The sequence below is a fragment of the Phasianus colchicus genome, chromosome 4 (genome assembly GCF_987193195.1).
Source record: "Phasianus colchicus chromosome 4, bPhaCol1.hap1.1, whole genome shotgun sequence".
Classification (NCBI taxonomy): domain Eukaryota; kingdom Metazoa; phylum Chordata; class Aves; order Galliformes; family Phasianidae; genus Phasianus; species Phasianus colchicus.
In genome coordinates this window covers 27390143-27408422 of record NC_143439.1, presented here as the reverse complement: position 1 = coordinate 27408422, position 18280 = coordinate 27390143, and the positions used below count along the sequence as shown (strand labels likewise).

General features: G+C 42.1%; 1 protein-coding gene across 6 annotated transcripts in view; it reads left to right on the top strand.

Annotated features, from left to right (window-relative positions):
• Window positions 1-18280, top strand: part of MAPK10 (mitogen-activated protein kinase 10) — a 110553-nt gene that overhangs the window by 87239 nt on the left and 5034 nt on the right. For all 6 annotated transcript variants that reach the window (XM_090138983.1, XM_090138981.1, XM_090138982.1 and 3 more), the window contains 5 exons: window positions 626-684; window positions 1835-1973; window positions 2958-3123; window positions 5803-5874; window positions 17455-17637. In XM_090138983.1, coding sequence (XP_089995109.1) covers window positions 626-684; window positions 1835-1973; window positions 2958-3123; window positions 5803-5874; window positions 17455-17637 — 619 coding nt within the window. The remainder of the gene's footprint in view (window positions 1-625; window positions 685-1834; window positions 1974-2957; window positions 3124-5802; window positions 5875-17454; window positions 17638-18280) is intronic.

Below are 18280 nucleotides of genomic sequence, written 5' to 3'. Positions count from 1 at the left end.
ATAATTGAAAAAAATGCTGCGTAAAGGTTGCTGACAACACAGCATTGGCTAGGTCGGAGTTCTAGCCCATCTGTTTTAACAAATGTGCATAAGGGGAAGATTGAAAAGACAGGGAAGGGACAAACCTGGAGAGTAGGGCAGCAGGAAGGGAGAGGTAAAATACAGTCTTCTTGGTGGCTGTGTTTCTGTTTTCTGCCTTTGTTGCCCACACAAAAGGAAAAACACAGGGAGTTTGGATTCCTCAGGTCACATTTTTTCAATTCCTCACATTTAAGAAATTACTGGCTGCAGCATGAGGAAAGTTATTGCGGATGGATCCTCGGTCAGTTTTTGAATTGAGCCCTCAACATTCAGAGGACTCCTTCACCCTGAGCATGTGGCTAGTCATCCATCATCACTAGTCCTTCTCTTAGAAACAATACAATTGCGCCTTGAAGACATTTTGGAGATCTGAGGCATTTTATTTTGAATATTACTGACTTTTACTGAGCCATAAAGTGAGAGGTGTTGATATTAATCGAGCAGTGAAAAATAGAATTTATCTTTCAATACATGCTTCAAAATGAGTTTGACTGCTTTACCTTTATCGCTTTTATTCCTCCTTTTGCTTTGCTCTGTCTTTCAGATTATCAGTTTATTAAATGTCTTCACGCCACAGAAATCTCTGGAGGAGTTCCAGGATGTGTAAGTAATACGGGAAGCAATTAAACCAAAGCTTTTGAGATGCAGTGTTTCAGTGTACCATGAATGCAATAACTCAGCAGAACACTAGGGCTATGAGCCTCTCTGAAAAATGTCCATGAGTAGTCTGCACTGTGATCAGACAACTATCTGCATTCCTGTGTTCAAAGCATCTATGAGGTGCTAATACTGGGTTTCTGAAGTTCTGTAAGAGTGCAGCAATTTACTCCAAAATAATTTCCTATAAGAGTGATTGATGGATATGGAACATCATTCATGTTTGCATTGTAATAACCTCTGACTGCCTTTAATTGCTTGCCTGGGTAACTCATACTCAGTGCAGAGGATAGCTGCATCTCTGCTGGGCGTTGTCCAATTGCAAAAGCACTTCTGTGCAGAGTATGAAGCTGCACCAAATGGAACTACAAACAGTGCTGTGTAGCTCTATTCCTTTTTTAGCTTTCAGTCTTCCCCGTATCTTGTATGTGTGGTGTGGAAATGTATTCCTATTCTGTACTTGGATATTCAGTGGTGATAAGGGACAAATAGTTGTTGGAGTTGGGCAAGGATGGTTTTAGTAGTACTATATGAATCTTCTGCATCATATTGTTCCTGCAGACGTATGCAGAGCACAGGAGGTAACCAATGCTGGGGAGAAGATGAGGCGTGTATTTCACATAGAAACAGAAAACTGATGTTCTCCCCAAAGTTTGCTGTCGTGTTACAATGAGGATGTAATTAAGTGGTGCACAGAAGTTGAGCAGTTTGTGATCACATAAGCTGTGCTTCTGAGATGTCTGCTAAGAAATGTGCTGATGTGTTCACTATTAACTTTATTCTGAAGGGCATTGGGTTCAGGTTCTGCTGAGGTTGTCAATGAAGTTTATCTACTAGAAGCTCAGGATCAATTACTAAGTTAAGCCATGCAGTCTTACGAGGAGTCTGGAGACATTTCAAATGCAGATGTGCTGCATGCTGGAGCTGCTCAGACTGCGCTCGGATTCCTGCATGTGCTGTGGGAGCCATTACTGAAGGCCAGGCGGCCATGGCATGGGACACTTGGGACTTTTCTAACATTGTTAGTTACTGGAGGTGATGCTGTGGTTCTTCTCAACACAGCTGATAACCTTCCTGGCTTTGCTGTTCCATTCAGTTACCTGGTGATGGAGCTGATGGATGCCAACCTGTGCCAGGTGATTCAGATGGAGCTAGACCATGAGCGAATGTCCTACCTGCTGTACCAAATGCTCTGCGGCATCAAGCACCTGCACTCTGCAGGAATTATTCACAGGGTAAGGAGACTTCAGTTTGGAATTCAGGGTAGCAAATGCCATCCTCGTGGAGACTTTGGAAACCAATTGAGTTTTTCGTGTGCTGTGGATCTAAGCCTACCTCCAGTAAAATCACTGTGCATTTACCAGTCGCAGCCCACTCCATTCACTGAGTTGCTTCATGTCTGTTTTGAAGTGTCCTTAGGTAATGTGCTTATTAAAAATAATAATAATAATCACGAATATGCACTGGAAATCACTAATGTGATTATGATCTCTGAAATGTCTACAGAAATGTTATTGCTCCTTAAACATGGCTGTGAGTGTGGGAGGTAGCACTGTGATCCTTACCAACAGAAGAAACTGTGTGATTGGGAGCATATGAGGCAGTGCTGAATGGATTTAAAACATCCCTATTCTTTATTACAGTGGTCTTGTACTAATTTTGTGTTTCCAGCTGAAAAAAAAATGTCCCTTTCCTTATGAATGGAAGAGCATAGGGCTACTGAAATGGTTCACAAGAAGAATGTTGCCTTACAGTAAGCAAAGGCTTTATTTCTTGCTATGCTGTATATACATAGGAAGATGTGGAAATGGTTTCGAGATAATTTCTGAGAAAGGATGAGTTGAATTCTTATTAAAACAAATGAAGCAGTAAACCATCTCCACATATGATAGATGGAATATCTCTGTGAGGCTGACAGCATTAAAAAAAAAACCCCACAAAATAATACTTCAATACTGATCTGAACTTCTCAAGCAGCCCAGTGAAGTTATTTCACACCAGAAAGCTCCCACTGAATGAGTACAGCCCCAGGGTATACCCAGTGGACAACACCTTTTGCAAGATATTGCAGAGAAACAGGTGCAAAGTTTTTGCCACGTGCTTGTGATTTCTGATCGAAGCCATCAATGAGTGCAAGAGTATTTTAAGGGTGGCCTGAAAAATCCCTGCCGTGGCTGTGGCTTTATGCATTCTTTTCACTCTTTCAAAATCTTTTGCAGGATTTAAAACCAAGTAACATTGTGGTAAAGTCTGACTGCACGCTGAAGATTTTGGATTTCGGGCTGGCCAGGACCGCGGGCACCAGCTTCATGATGACTCCGTACGTGGTGACACGGTACTACAGAGCACCGGAGGTCATCCTGGGAATGGGCTACAAGGAGAACGGTAGGGCTGCATGTCGGAGCACACAGGTGTGAGGTGGATCTGTGGCTGTAGGGGCACCAGGAGGAGAAACAGAAAATGTATCAGGAAAAGACATCATGAATATAAAAGGCAGGTGATGGGGAGGAGATTCTTGCTCTTGGGTGCTGCAGGAACCTACTGTTTTTGGGGTGTAATAGTGGATGGAGTTATCAGTGTGGGATTGCAGAATAATGGGAAACCGTTCTTAGTTATTGTTGAGCTAATCAAACACAAAGAACCCTTTCCAAGCACCAAGTGTTTTGCTTCTGTGTCTATGAAGGTGCTAACTGCTGGGACTAATGCACAAGGGATTTGGGGCTGGGTCTCCAGATTGTTTGAGGAAGGAAGAAGCTGAAGCAGAGAATCCTGGCCTTTCTCTGATTCCTCCAAACCTGGGAGTAGATCTGAATTTCAAAACCAATTTCTATCTTTATGATAGACTTAACTAAAGCTACAGGTTTTGCTGACTGAATGAATGTGGCTGAGATCTAGGTGTAAATTCTGTAGTTTGAGTCTCTTAATGGAAAGTAGAATTGGAGAGGACAGAGGGGGAAAAAAAAAGAAAAAAAAACCCTGAAAGTTAAAATAAAAATAAATCATCCATCTGTATTTGCATCCAGATGAAATTTCTATCCAAATGTGGATGGTGTTTTGCTCTGAAGAGCCCAAGAGGGAATTAAGGAACTCTTGGTCCCTGGAAACGTTGGGAAGAGCAGGGAGGGGGCACAAGCTGTGGAGGACCAAGCATGGACAAGGCTCATTTTGCCTTGGATTGAAGGGGAGACTTTAAACATTATTCTCATTTTCACCTAAACTCAGAGTGTCAGATAGAATGGGCAGGGAAGCAAGGGATAAAGCATGCAGTGGAGGAAAGTGCTTAGTCTCAGGTTCTGTCCTCAGAAGTTGCCAATCCTCTGTTTGACAAAGAGACTTGTCAAAGACAGAGGTCTTTGCATTAATTGTAATGATTGTGAGTTCACAGTGCAGATTTTCTTGTGAAAATCAAGAAAGTAGACAGTAACTGAGTAGATTCTAACAGTACAGAAAAATATTTATAAAGAGAGCAGTGTTTCTTGAAGGACTTTGATGAGCATTGCTATTGACTTGACCTGGGCTCGACGTGCTTTACAGCTCCTTGCACCAAATACCCACTTTTATTTACTACATATTTTGAAAGAAAAAACATCTTTGTTGTTGTAATCATCCCTGAGAGGGCAGAGAATGCACTCAGTTCTTAAAATGACAATAAGAAAATCTTAGGGGCGTTTTTGTGATGAAGTACTGAGCTGGGAAAGTTCCAAGAGTTGTTGCCATATTTCCCAGGGAAGGAACAGAAGGGCTGCTCTCTGCTCCCTGCTCCTGTGCTGCCACATTACTGAAGCTCCCCTCCTTTTTTCCCCTTTCTATGCCCATTGCCTGTATAAGGACTATTCACTGCTTTCATTTTCTTTCTGCACTGGGTTGGCTAAAGATGTAGCATTAACACTGGTTTGCTGCGCTTCCTGGGGAAGCTCCCAAAGCCATCACTGTGAAGAAAACTGCCGCAGCCTCAGGCATGCTCCTGCTGTCCTGTGCCCCATACCCTTTACCCTCCTTGACCCAAATGGAATGTTTCACCTCTATTTTGTTTGACCAAGAGATGAGTTGTTTGTTTCCTTGGTTCGTTTTGGACTACTTTTGAAGGTTAAAAAGTGAGAAGAAAAATAAGAGAAAGTGGTCATGGAGATTAAAAAATAAAAAATAAAAATAAAAAATGGCCAGAAAGTGAGAATGCAAAGCAGTTTTTAAGGCAGCTTTTCCCCCTAATGCTGAATCTGGATCTTTTCTTTCTGAGCACGCTGTGTCATTCTGTAGTTGACTTTTTTTTTTCTTACAAGACTTGAAGGGGAAAAAAAAAAAACAACACTCAATTCAAGCATATAATGTGACTGTGTTCATTACACCTAAACCCTGAATGTAGGATCAGGAGGATTAGAAACAGTCTTGTGGATGCTTGTCCTACAAAACAATGATTTATATTAGCATTTATTTTGAGTACCAATGGAGTAAAGCAAGGTTGCAGACCAGTCTTATGCTCTGGTTCTTTCCAGTTGGTATGTAGACACCGACAGGCACATGCTGAAATGCTGAAATGGATAGGATGTGGATTCAGATCCTCAAACAGCTGTTGTAGATACCCCTAAGTGTGGTACTTATCCACATGGCCTTTGCTTACAGGAGTAGTTCCATTGGGATCCTCCTGTGCACTACCACAGGATGGAGTCCACAGACTATGCAGCTGCACATGGGCTTTGCTCAGACAATCACTGCCTGGGCTGTTGGCTTTGCTTTTTCATTTCAAAACAAATTGAGGTTTTTTTCATTGTAAACTCAGCATACGGCATGATTTGGTGCAGTAGTTACTGGCTGATAGTGAGCCTTTTTCCAACAGTGTTGCTTTTGAATTTCTTGCACCATTGTTGCTTACTACCACTGAGCCAACTGACACAGCTTGTACTTACGTGTTTATTTGAGCTTCTATGAGATGTGGGGAAAGAAAAAACTAAAATGATTGGTACTGCTCTGCTCACCCTGCTCTTTGTCCCCTGCTTTAGGAGTGAAACGTCATAGTTAACTTTGCTTTTTTTCCTCCTTCTCCACCTCCTGTCTCTGCTGTCCTAGTGGATATATGGTCTGTGGGATGCATTATGGGAGAAATGGTTCGCCACAAAATCCTCTTTCCAGGAAGGGATTGTATCCTTGTGCTATGTGCTGCAGCTTCACCCATCATTTGTTCCTCTCCTCCACCTACCCCCTTTGCCACGTAACAAATGTACCAGGATTACAAAGATAGCAGCAAGAAATTGAATCCCAGCGGTATGAGTGAATAGAAATAGCGCACTGCTGATATGGACAGCATCAAAAATGGAAAATAAATGCATGGAATTATTTCAGCCAAATAAATTATTTTAATGGCTGTACACAATTCTTATGTGATACTTATAAGCAACATAGGAAACAAGCATTATGATTGCAAATTGGATAGCTTTTCTTGTTATTCTTCAAAGGAAAAATATGGAAAAAAAATCCTATTTTGCCCCTTCTGGTTCCTATAACTCTGTTTTTCTGCTTTAATGATTTGGAAACAGTGACGTTGTAGCATTTGTGGTGACATCATGACCTTTTGCTTGCTAATGCATCATGGATTTGGGTTCATATCAATGCTGTATGGGCTCCCCGTTGGGTCAATACAACATTTTTTTTCCTTAAAACAAGAAGAAAAATTTGAATCACACAGTTTAAAGTGTCTGTATCTCCAGTGTGGTTTCCAAATGGAAATGAAATAAGGTGCTCAGTGTGAAAATGAATTTTCCCTGACTTGCATGATGTCTGTCTTGTAGAATAAACTGCATTTCCTTCCCATCTTGTTCTTCTCATCTTGGGCGATATTATTTTTGCCACTTTCAGGGTGGTGAAAGCAATATTAGAAAAATGAACACAAAGATGAGGTGTGTACTGAGCCTTCAGCTTAGCACAAGTTCAGCCAGACAACCCACCTGTATGGCTGGAAGGGCAGGGAGTGCACAGCTGGCCCATCAGAATAACATCCACCAACATGACGTGTTTTTTACACATTCAAAACCAAAGCAATTCCTATCAGCAAACTGACAGAAAGACTTTGTAAAGATCTGTGCTCACAGAGACTAGCAGTTGGGATGGAGAAAATCCCGCTTTGTACACATACAGTCATGGAACTATTTATTTATTTATTTATTTATTGCTGGTTCTTCATTGATTTCTGTAGTGTTGGACAATTAGGTGCTGCTTGGCTCTGAAAAAATTCAGATCTCTAAACACCGTGCTCTTTTCCTCTATTTTTTTTTTTAACATTCAATGGAAAACTGCATGTTGTAATAGATGTGAGTTTCAGCTTTCAATGCTGAGGAGACTTCTGTTTGAGCTATTTGGAGATGTTTCGATCATTTTTTCAGTTTATTAAGTAAGCAACCAATTTACAGGGGAAAAAGAAAAGGTATTTCAATGTAAAACTGTAGCACCTTGGTTAGCGGATGTCTCTCCTTTACAACAAGAAAAGGTATTGGGTCCTGCCCATTTCTAGAGGCAAAATATAATAAGTCATATAATTTAAACGACGTAGTTTTGAAAAACATGTGAACACGGGAATTGTTATATTTCTTTCTGACTCTGAAAGAAATCTGTTATGACAATGCCTTATTTGGTTATAGTATCAGAATGTTGATGGAGCTTTTGAACAAATCCGGAAAGTGTTGTATGAATTTGGTGTCAGATCAACATTGTAAATCACTGAAATTCCATCCCTGGAAATGTTGTGTGTCTGGGCTAAGCCATAGCTGCTACTGTGTGTTATCAGTGGCTTTTTTTTCAGGTGATTTGGAATAAAAAGTAATGGGGGGATAAGAAATAAGAGGAATCTGAGGTCCTTTATCTACAGAACCTGGTAGGACACTTGAGCCAGAGCAGGGCAGAGGATTGGCCATTCCAATGCTGTCAGTTTGCAGTGAGCCAACTGCTGTTCAAAAAATCGGAATATCTTCCATCCACGTGGAGTGTAGCAGCAAGAAATCACACAGAAAATCCCTATATTTCTTTTTATATACATATATATTTTTTTTCTTTGCCCAAGGCAGGGAGGTTTCTTTGTCTGACACTGTCAAATATGCAGCAATTGGTGTCTAGATGGATTTACAGATCAAAGAATTGCTGGCAAATCCTAGTAAGCCTTTATAGTCAGCTGTTCGCTGGATGCTTCCTCCATTCTTGTCTCAGTTACTTGAGTATTAGTGGAAACAACTGAAAGCTGTCCAGGTCTGACTGCTGCAGAAGTACGAGAAGTTTTGAAAGCTCCAGGATTTGGCTGAAAGCTGTATACAGCTCTCATTGATAATAACTTCAAAATGTCAGAGAACTGCATGTTATGGATTGGAAATGTATATGTGTATTTTTTTTAAAGGTAAGACAGAACTCAAAACAGTCTGAATACTTTTGTGTGACATAAATGTATTAGGATCAAAGCTGCTGAAGCCACAGCAATGTTCCATTTCCCCATGTAACTCAGTGGGAAAGAAACCAGGATAATAGCATTTATTTTCAGTAGCAGAGAAGAAGCATGGAAAGGTTCATGCTCCAGTAAGTTTATATGAGAGTGCTTAATGAGATCAAATCTGAAATACTTCTTTGGCCATAGAAATACATTGCAATAGCAGTCCAGTGCCTTAAGTTTGGCTTGGTTTATGATCTGTTTGATGTGGGATCAGAACCAGGGAGTGGCCGAGAGGTTCCATATAGTGGAAATAATTCCACTTGGTTTGTGGTGTGTACTTCCTTCAGCTGGCTGTGTCAGGGAGGCATGTGGTGTCCTTGGAATACTTGCTCCTACTGTGAAGCATACATACACACTCAGGTGGACTGATTAAAAAGATTGTGTTTGGGCATTAATTTCAAGAAAGCTTTGTGCAGTGAGCTGACTCATTGAGATTTTTTAAAAAGATTATAATAATAATTAAAAATCTCCCACTCATGGTAATCCATATCACAGGTTTTCTGACGCAGAAGGGACCTCTCACCAAGGGCTGCCCAAATCTAAGTCATTTCACTTCAAAGACTTGGATAAGAAGTTGTAGATTTAACTCATTGCTACTCAAGTTTGGATGATCCTAAAGCATCAAGGTGAAGAACTGCTGAGACTGTGCCTAGAACTGTGCACATATCTATGTGACAGCAAACATCAGTGTGCATTTCTTTGTATTTTAAGGATATTCCACAGTTTTGGTGAACCATCACCAATCTTTGGGAATATCTTGCATTTGGAAAAAAAGTAATATTTTAAACCAAGGTAAATTCTCATAGAATTGTGTGAAAATGCTCTTGAGGTGTGTGTTTTTCTGATGTTTGCACTATTGAAATATCTTATGCTCCATCTGAGTTTGTGTTGGACTCAGTGGAACAGAGGACTGAGACTAGTGGAGCACGGTACAGTGCTCTCAAATCCTTCACAGGTTTCTGACCACTGCTGCTGGATATGGGCTGTAACGAGCCCCTGACCTTCAGCTCACTGCTTCTCTTGAACATGCAGTGATACTTCAGCTCCGATCTGATTTGTTGGCTCAGAAGAGCAGCGGGGGGGGAGAAGGCAAAAGGAAGAAGGCACTAATCATTCTCTTCAGTCATCAGATATATTCAGATGTTTATCTTTACTGCTTCTTATTTGGCAGTTTTAGAAAGTTTCCTTGCCAAAAGCTGAGGAGCAGAGTGGAAGAATAATCTCTGCCTCACAGCATTTTCAGTTCAGTAGGCGGCCAGTGGAACTTCTTGGCCGCAGCATAGAGCAGTGATGTCCCAAGGCAACCTCTGGCAATAGAAAGGGGGTTAACAACAGCTGAACAAACAACTGCTTGCTCGATCTTCCCCTAATACTTTGCATGCTATCCAGCTTGTGATGAAAGCAGCAACAATTTGCATCTCTGGGTTTGCTTATTGCTTCCCAACAAGTAGCTTTCTGTTCATTTCTCTTTTAACTATTTATTTGTTTTGGAGAGATTCAGCTTCTCATATGCTAAACAAAGCAGCAGATAATCTTTAGACCCGGCATGGAACGTTCTCCTCAGATTCGGACATTAGCATTCAGAACCCAATCCCTTTTTAACTGTTGCTTGGTGTAACATTGCAGGAATACATGTAACCCAGCAGCATGATGCTTTCCTTTTTCTCCCCCAGCTTCTGGTCCTGAGAGAGCAGGCTGTCTCTTTTCATGCTTCCATGCCCTATGGCTTAATCATAGAGCAAGGACAGCAGAGGTAATGTGGTTTTATGGCGTCAGTACTGGGAAAAGCACCACCTTAGTTCCATGCTGGATGTGAAGAGTGTTATTTCCATACCATGTTCCAGTTTAGATAGTGGCAAGCTGTGTTTAACCCAGCTGAACTGCTCTTCTTTGTAACAGGTGAACAGTTCCCTGATTTGCTCTGGAATTCAGTGCAGAAGGTACAGCTCAGTGCTGTTGTGTCTCCACTGCCCCATTGAGAAATGGGTGTTCCCTGTCACATAGAACAAAAATCAGGAGATTCCTGAACCTCCTGTGCACTGCTGGCCTCATGGAGTGCTGATGGGAGGGAGCCAGCAGGCTGCAAGGGAGCACTGCTGGAGTCCAGTGATCTCCACAACCTCTTTTCACACCCCTAAGTAAGAGGTGAATGTGTCTTCCTGGGATCCAGGCTGCTTTCGTGTCTTCTGTCTGTTCAGCTTCAGGAAACATGGACATATCTCTGTAGCCGAAATGAGAAAGGAAAAGAGGTTTGCATCTCCTCACTGAATGCAAAGAACAGCATTCACCTGCAGTGAAAAGCGGATTGAACCTGGATAACAAATGCAAATGTTAGAAGAGGAAAAAATATACCAATTGGTGAATTTGAATTATAAAGGGTTCCTACGACACAGTAAGCAGCTGTGGATCTCATTCAGGTTTTGGGGGTTTTTTTGTTGGTTTGGTTTGGTTTTTGTATTTAATATTATTGTATTTCCACCATATTGGGGCAAGGAAAGCTGTTTGAGTGGATCTCTCCTGGGCCTGCTGTGCTGCTACAGCCCATGAGTGCATGAGTGGAACATCTCCGCAGGGCAGCTCCTATGCCACATGCAGTTGGATACGTCTCATTGATTTGTTGTTGTGTTCCTGTTTGCTTGTTTACCTCCATTTCATTTCTGTTTTCAGTCGACATGTGGTCAGTAGGGTGCATCATGGGCGAAATGGTTAAAGGTGCAGTGTTGTTTCCTGGCACCGATCGTATCCTTCCTCGCAGCCACTTGGCTTAGTGGGCACCCAACGCTTCCCCTCCAGTCCCACATACAGGGCTGCTGCTGACACACACCATGCTGCATCCAAGCAGAGAGGCTCAGTCTCGCCCCCAAATCCTTGAAGGCCAAATGTCTGTAAGCCATCACCTTACAGTCTTACACACACAGCAAGCTTGTTTCTGGCTGTGCTGTGTTACTGTGCTGGACATCATGAGTTTTTCCTGCCCCGTAATTGAGAGTCTTTGAGTTCAGGCTGTGATGCAGTGGGCACAAGCTGCTGCTTATCCCAGGATGATGGGAGAAATGCTCTGCAGTCAGACAGCAGACAGGAATAACTCAGGCCTGTTTTCTGGTTGTTGTGCAAGTGGTGCTGGGGGTAGCAGAGAAGGAAATGACCACAGGTTAGGAATTTTCACTGACAGAGTGTATGCGCATAGTGTTACATACATACTAATTCAACGTAGCGCTCCATTTGTGGCCTCACTCATGCTTTATAAAGGGTACAGTATTTTCATTAAAATGTGAAAAAGGAATATCTGAAGAGCAGAAAATCAATGAGAATAGAAAATAGCAGTAATATTTTCATGACCTCGTCTAATAATGTTCTGCTTTGAGTTTTGCACCAATTGACATTGGACTGACAAGAATGCCAGAACTCCTGTGAGTTTCATGTGAGCAGAAGTGCATCTCATTCACAGGTGTGGCAGAGCACCTCTCACTTCCCAGTACTCCTGGAACTTGTTAGCACTATTACTGTTCCAGGAGGGTCTGGCCCAGATTGTGCCACTGTGTTTTCTGTGACTGGAGGGGTAATAATTGCAGTACGGGTTGAGTGCAGCTCAGTGCTGCAGTCTGAACTACTTTAGGACTTTGGACTGAAGTGTTGTAGGATTCCATCTGAGAAATCCACAAATAACCGCAACAGAAATTCATTGAATCATGGAATGGTTTGAGTTGGAAGGGGACCTTTAAAATAATCTCATTCGAACCCCCTGCTACAGGCAGTGACACATCCCTCCAGACCAGGTTGCTCACAGCCCCATCCAGGCTGGCCTTGAATGCTTCTAGGGAGTGGGCATCCACAACCACACTGGGCAAAGTGTTCCAGTGCCTCACCACCCTCACAGTAAAGAATTTCTCCCTAACATCTAGTCTAAATCCACCCTCTTCCATTTTAAAACCATTTCCCCTCATCCTGTCACTATCTGCCCTTATAAAAAGTCCCTCCTCAGCTTTTTTGTAGGCCTCCTTCAGGTAGTAGAAGGCTGCTTTAAGGTCTCCCCAGAGCCTTCTGTTCTCTAGGCTGAAGAGCCCCAGCTCTCTTAGCCTGTCCTCATAGGGGAGGTGCTCCAGCCCCCTGATCACCTTTGTAGCCCTCCTCTGGACCTGCTCCAACAGCTCCATGTCCTTCTTGTATTGGGGACCCCAGAACTAGGCACAGTGTACTCCAGGTAGGGTCTCATGAGAGCAGAGTAGAGGGGCAGAATCACCTCCCTTGATCTGCTGGTCACGTTTTGGGTCACTGCTATCAATGAGGATATGGTTGGCATTCTGGGCTGCAAGCATACACTGCTGGCTTGTGTTAAGTCTTTCATCAACAGACACTCCCAAATCCTTCTCTTCATGGCTGGTGACCTGTACCTGTGCTTGGGATTGCCCCAACCCAGGTATAGGACCTTGCACTTGTGGCCTCATTGAACTTCACGATATTGGCAAATTGAATGTGTCCTGCACAGTGCTTTAAAATTGCTTGCTTTCATGCAGCTGCAGAATTATTTAAAAGAAATCACAAAAAGCCTCCATAATGAAACCATAACAGAGTGTTTCTTATTGGAGCAACCCCTCTGAAATCAGCACAAGCAGCTGCTGATACATTTGGGGTTGTTTGTAAATGAGCTGATGTTCTTCATTTGTACTTAAAACACGCTGCTGAATTTGTGCTGTGCTTTATGCTTTGCTCTGCTTTTCTCTGTGTTCCACCAGCATCTGTTTAGCACCATAGGAAGAGGGCTGCTGCCACCACCAGTCAACTAGCAGGGTGCCAGGGCCATGGTGCAGCATGGCTGCATGGAACATCACTGGCATCTCTGCAGTAGTGTGGTTACAAATGCTGACAGCAGAATGAACGGTTTGCCTTCTCCCAGCAGTTAAGTTTTATAGAGCATTCTGTATCATTTCTGTTTCCTGATCAAAAAGGTCCATGCAGCTGAATGAAAACACATAAAGACATGCAGTGATCTCAGGTGGCCGTGGAAAATTCACAAGCAGAAAATGTTATGGTGTTAATGCGGAGTGGAGTGCTTGGTTCAGGTACGACTCTGCTCCACTCATGGAGTATCTTTGAATTCCCTGAAATCAATTTGGATGGTGGAGCTGAGAGCAGAACTCAGTTGCTGTTCTTCTTTAAAACTTTAGTTCTGAGGAAATGCTTTGCAATGCCAGAAGTCCCTTAGGCCTTTCCTGAACCCTGGAAATGTACAATTTCTCTACTACTTCTGTTGCATGGACATGATAGAGTTTAACATGACTTAAAACTCCTTTCTCACTTCTTTCGTGATATTTCAAGGTTGAGAGCAGTAGTTTAGCTTACAGACAAACTGTTCTCAGGAAGCTAGATCATGCTTTTGCTTCAAGCAAGGAGAGAAGGGCAGCGTGATTGATTGTGTTGCCTTGGGAGCAGCATGGGAAGCTGCTGGGCCAGAAAGCTGACACCTATTCCATACGTTGTGCTCAAAGCTCTGTGTTTTTCTTCCCTCAGCACTACATAAATTACCTGAAGAGGGAGTTAAGGACTTGTCTTGGGTCCTTTGTATCTGGTGAGCTGTGTATCTGGTGAGGCATAGTGAGGTGTGTGTGTGGTTTTTTTACCTGCTTAATGTACATGGGGCAGGTAAGGAAGAATGTGCTTTAAAGTGAATAGTTGGGGATGTTTACAGGGAGATACAAACTATTCAGTAAAGAGATGTAAAATTCATGTGATGTGATGAACAAATACCAGAGGTAGCCACACAAGATGTCACTTACAGAGTCTCATGCTACAACTGCAGTCTGTTTGTGCATATCATATTGATTTTTGCAGCGTTCATACTGCTCCTTCTCGGCGAGGGACACCATCACCATGCATCCATCACAAGAACAAAAGTGTGTCACATCCATGATAGGAGTTTGGGCACAGTCTGGATCAGTGCGATTAGATGCTGCAGTGATGAGAAGTCCACAAGGGAAGTGGTAAGATTTACCCAAGAGAAAGATTCAGATCTATGCTATAACATCTGGACTGTCCACTCAGCATTGTTTTGCTTTCTGCTGCATAAGCAAAAATGCTCTGCAACTGAATGAAGTCGCCAGCTAAAAAATAAAAGTACAGTAGAAAATTTTAATTAAGGCATCGCTGTACATCTCCATCTCCAGGGTTAGTGGCAGCTGCACAGCCATCACCACTGTCTTCTAGCAGATGATCAGTGGTCATTTTCTGAAATTGTTTTCTGTATGTGCTAAGTGTGGTTTTTATTTTCACACATTCTACAACATCACATATATTGTCACTGCTTCTGTAGCAAAATATTTTTACGGTTTAATTTTTCCAAATGCCCCCTTCTTCTCAAAGCAATCCCCTTGTCACAGAAAATATCCTGCATTTTTGTCTCGTCAAATGTTACCGTTTTGTATTTCTTCTGTGTTATCTAATTCTTCTGTAAACTATGCTGTAAAGTATGGTACCATGAGGGAAAAAACTTGTCTTGCACAGATGACTCCTGCAGCAATGTGGGTTGGGTGTTTTTCCGAGTGGGGGGGAGAGAAAGTGAGATCTAATGTCAAAGCTGGATGTGGGTTGAGCCAACCATGTAGCAGTTATTGGTACAGTTTGGTGCTGGGGTGAGGAATGCAGAGCTGCTCACAGTAATGATTCTAATTTGACAAGCTGGGTACATCAAAAATTGGGATTAAAAAATGCAATCAGTTTTCATTGGTGGAAAATACTCCCAGAAACTCTCAGAAGGGTGATCCTTTAAGGCCCTGAGATGATGATGAGGTAAATTCACCCTCTCTGTCTGTTATGAGGGAAGAACGCCAAGACCAAGCCATGTCCTTGGTGCTTACATTTAAATATAAAAGTGAGATTTGGCATTCTCTTGTTGTACCCAACTCCAGAAGATGTGTGTTAAGACAGAAGGTGCAGATCCTGCTCTGATGCAGTGAGACCAGTGCGGATGTGCGCTTGATAGGTGAAGATTCCAGTCAGTTGGTCAGGAAAACATGATGTTCTGCCATCACAGTGCCATCCAGCATGGCTTCAAAGGCCTGATAAATGCAGGCATTTTGGTGAAATAACAGAGTTCATACATACAGCCTACAGGTGCTATTTCAAGAGGATCTGGGGAAGAGACACTCTGATCAGAGTTAGGCTTTGAAGTAATGTGGAATAGCAGTGCTTGATTTCTGGGCATAGCTTGGCCATTGGATTTGCAGCAGGAGACTTTTATTCTTTCCTCTTCTCACCTTTTTCAGGAGAATAAACAAACGCTAAATAACTGCTGAAGGTTAAACAGCTGAGCACTCTCAGGGAAGAATGAGGGGCTAAATGTTATGTGTATTATAGAGCATCATCATCATCCTATTGCAAACAGTATCTCCTGCACAGTCTCACTGAACTTAAGAAAATATAATTACTGACTCAAAAACTGTGTCATTCATGTAGTCAAAATATTAGAAGAGAAAAAAAATATTTCTATTTTGATCCTAGCCAACTTAAGCACAAGGACAATAATTTCTACATTTCTTTCTTTAATCACAAGCTGTTTGTTGTTTTTTTTTTTTTTTTTGGTGCAACTGCAGAAGTACTTACTGTAGAATTTTTTCTTCTTCTTACGGTGAAGTACTGTAAATTTCCCCTCATAGCCAAGCTCTGTTTCTTATTGTTTGTGTAATTGCAGGAATATAATGGAACTCAAGGCTGCAGTGCAGCTGAAGGAACAAAATGTGGTTCTTTTAAATTGCAATTTACAATTGCATCAGTGGGAACAGAAGCAAAAGTGATGAACTTTCAGCCTGCACATCTCAATAGTTGTAATTCATTGTAAAAACAGAGTGTTGTGGGTTTTTTTTTAGTACAAATTCTTTATTGTGCATTCAGGATACTATTTTTTTCCGTTAGTAACTTTGTTGGTTGGTGTTGCCATCAGCCAATAAACCTGGGCCTGGACCACCTTCTCTCCTCAGTACAGTTGCTGTGTGTGTACATAGCTGGTGTGTTTTCCTCGGTCCTGTGTTCGGGTAGGGGACACCCGAGGTGACTGATGTATAGACCATGGTGAAGAGGCCCAATGGTCCCCATAGATTGCTCGGTTACACAGAACCAGTTCCTGTGACCAAAACTTGGTTTGTTCAGTCTGCCAAAGCTGAGTGTTCCTCAGAAAGGCCTCCATCCACAAACCGCGCTGTCACCCTTGATCATCTTTATTCACATTCTTTATGAAAAACTCAGGGTACTCCTTGAGCAGCTCCAGCCCCAAATCCTTCAGTTTTCTCTTTAGGATAAGGTGTTTAAAATATGTTTTTTTTTTCTTTTAAATACTTTTTATTAGGCTGTAATTTTTAAATGTGTTATTTTATTGATTTATCTATTTATTTATTTAGTATTCAAAGAAGACATTTCAGGAGAGGCCAATTAAGTCTCTGCTGAGTTTTCAAATTATGTGAGAATCCCTTGTTTCCATTTCCCTAAATTTCTCTGAAGATCTGAACAGCTGCTGCACCAGCAGTCTGCTTTTTGCCCACTGGTATGTGTTTTCTGTTACCCTCATTCTGTGGGCCCACTTTTTCTCCTGGACTGTGAGGAAGCGTGTTTTGTATTTGTCTGACTCCTCCACTGTTATGGCAACAGTAAAGTACACGAGCAATACAAACACCATTCCTGTGCTGAAAAGCTGTGGATGTTATCTCATAAAAGCTTATTCCCTGTGCGTGCTTCCAAAGCACCAGTCACCACATTTCATAGTGAAAATGTTCTCACATCTGCACGTGCTTCTCCCCCCACACTTTCTTTTTTATCTTGTCATCAAATTCTTAGCACTATGAATTAGTGTGATGTAGAAATAGTGCTTAACTTTTTTTTAGGCACAGTAAATTCTGTTCGGAGTGTGGCTGCAAGAACCACAGGTCGTCTATCTCGTGTGTAATGATTCGCTCAAGGAAAAAAAATCTGAAGGAGAAAACCAAAGAATTCAATATAAATTGCCTGTAATAAGATTTTTTTTAAGCATGAAAACCTGTTTCCTATCTGTCATTCCCACATCTCATGGATAATGTAGACATGTGAGAGATCAGTGTCCTTGGTGGGCAGGAGGACCCGGGGGCATAATAATGGAAAAGAGTACATCTGCAGAGGCTGCATGGAGGGAGTGGGAACCTCTGGGGTTTCACAGGTAATGGTCATATAGAAATATAGAAAGGTTGGGGTCTGGGGTTTGTGTTGGGTTTTCCTTAACTCCCAACGTCCAGATATTGACCAGTGGAATAAAGTCATAGAGCAGTTGGGAACGCCCTGCCCAGAGTTCATGAAGAAGCTGCAGCCAACAGTACGGAACTATGTGGAGAACCGGCCCAAGTATGCTGGCCTCACCTTTCCCAAACTGTTTCCTGATTCTCTCTTCCCAGCTGACTCAGAACACAACAAACTCAAAGGTATGTACCATAGTTTGCATGTCAGCAGCCACCATGCAAGGGAGGTTTCTTTCACTTTTTCTTCTCTGTTGTTGCATGCCTATTTAATATGTTCAGTCAAGGAACACGTGATGATGATGTTACTGGATATACTGCTCCATGGTGTATACAGTGACATGTTTTGCAATGACTTCAATCATGTATTGAAACCACAGTTTACCTCAGCAGGACTTAGATCTTCAATTAGAAAGAGTGATTAATATACTTTTTGTATCAAAAGAACTTCTCATTGCAAATCTGGAACAAACATGTGCCGAGCATCTGTCTTGCATCTCCTCAGTTCTGCTGGGTGCTTACAGGGGTTACCCTTAATGGCACTTGGTTGCTTGCAAGGTACATGCCAGCACATTACCCAGAATTATTACTCATCCAGTTAACAGCTGCTTCATAGCACGGCTACTGTGAGGACAAAGGAAAAGGTCAGAGCAAACACCTTGGGACACACAGAATTCTGTACTCCTCCTCCAATAAATTTGGATAATGAATTGGATTTGGAACTAATGAAAGAAATGACTGTCAAACCATGTTGTGATATTTTGGATGCAGGAAGTGCATTCATTTGAACCAGTCAGTGCCAGAACAAGAAACAGTGCCTTAAAAGAAT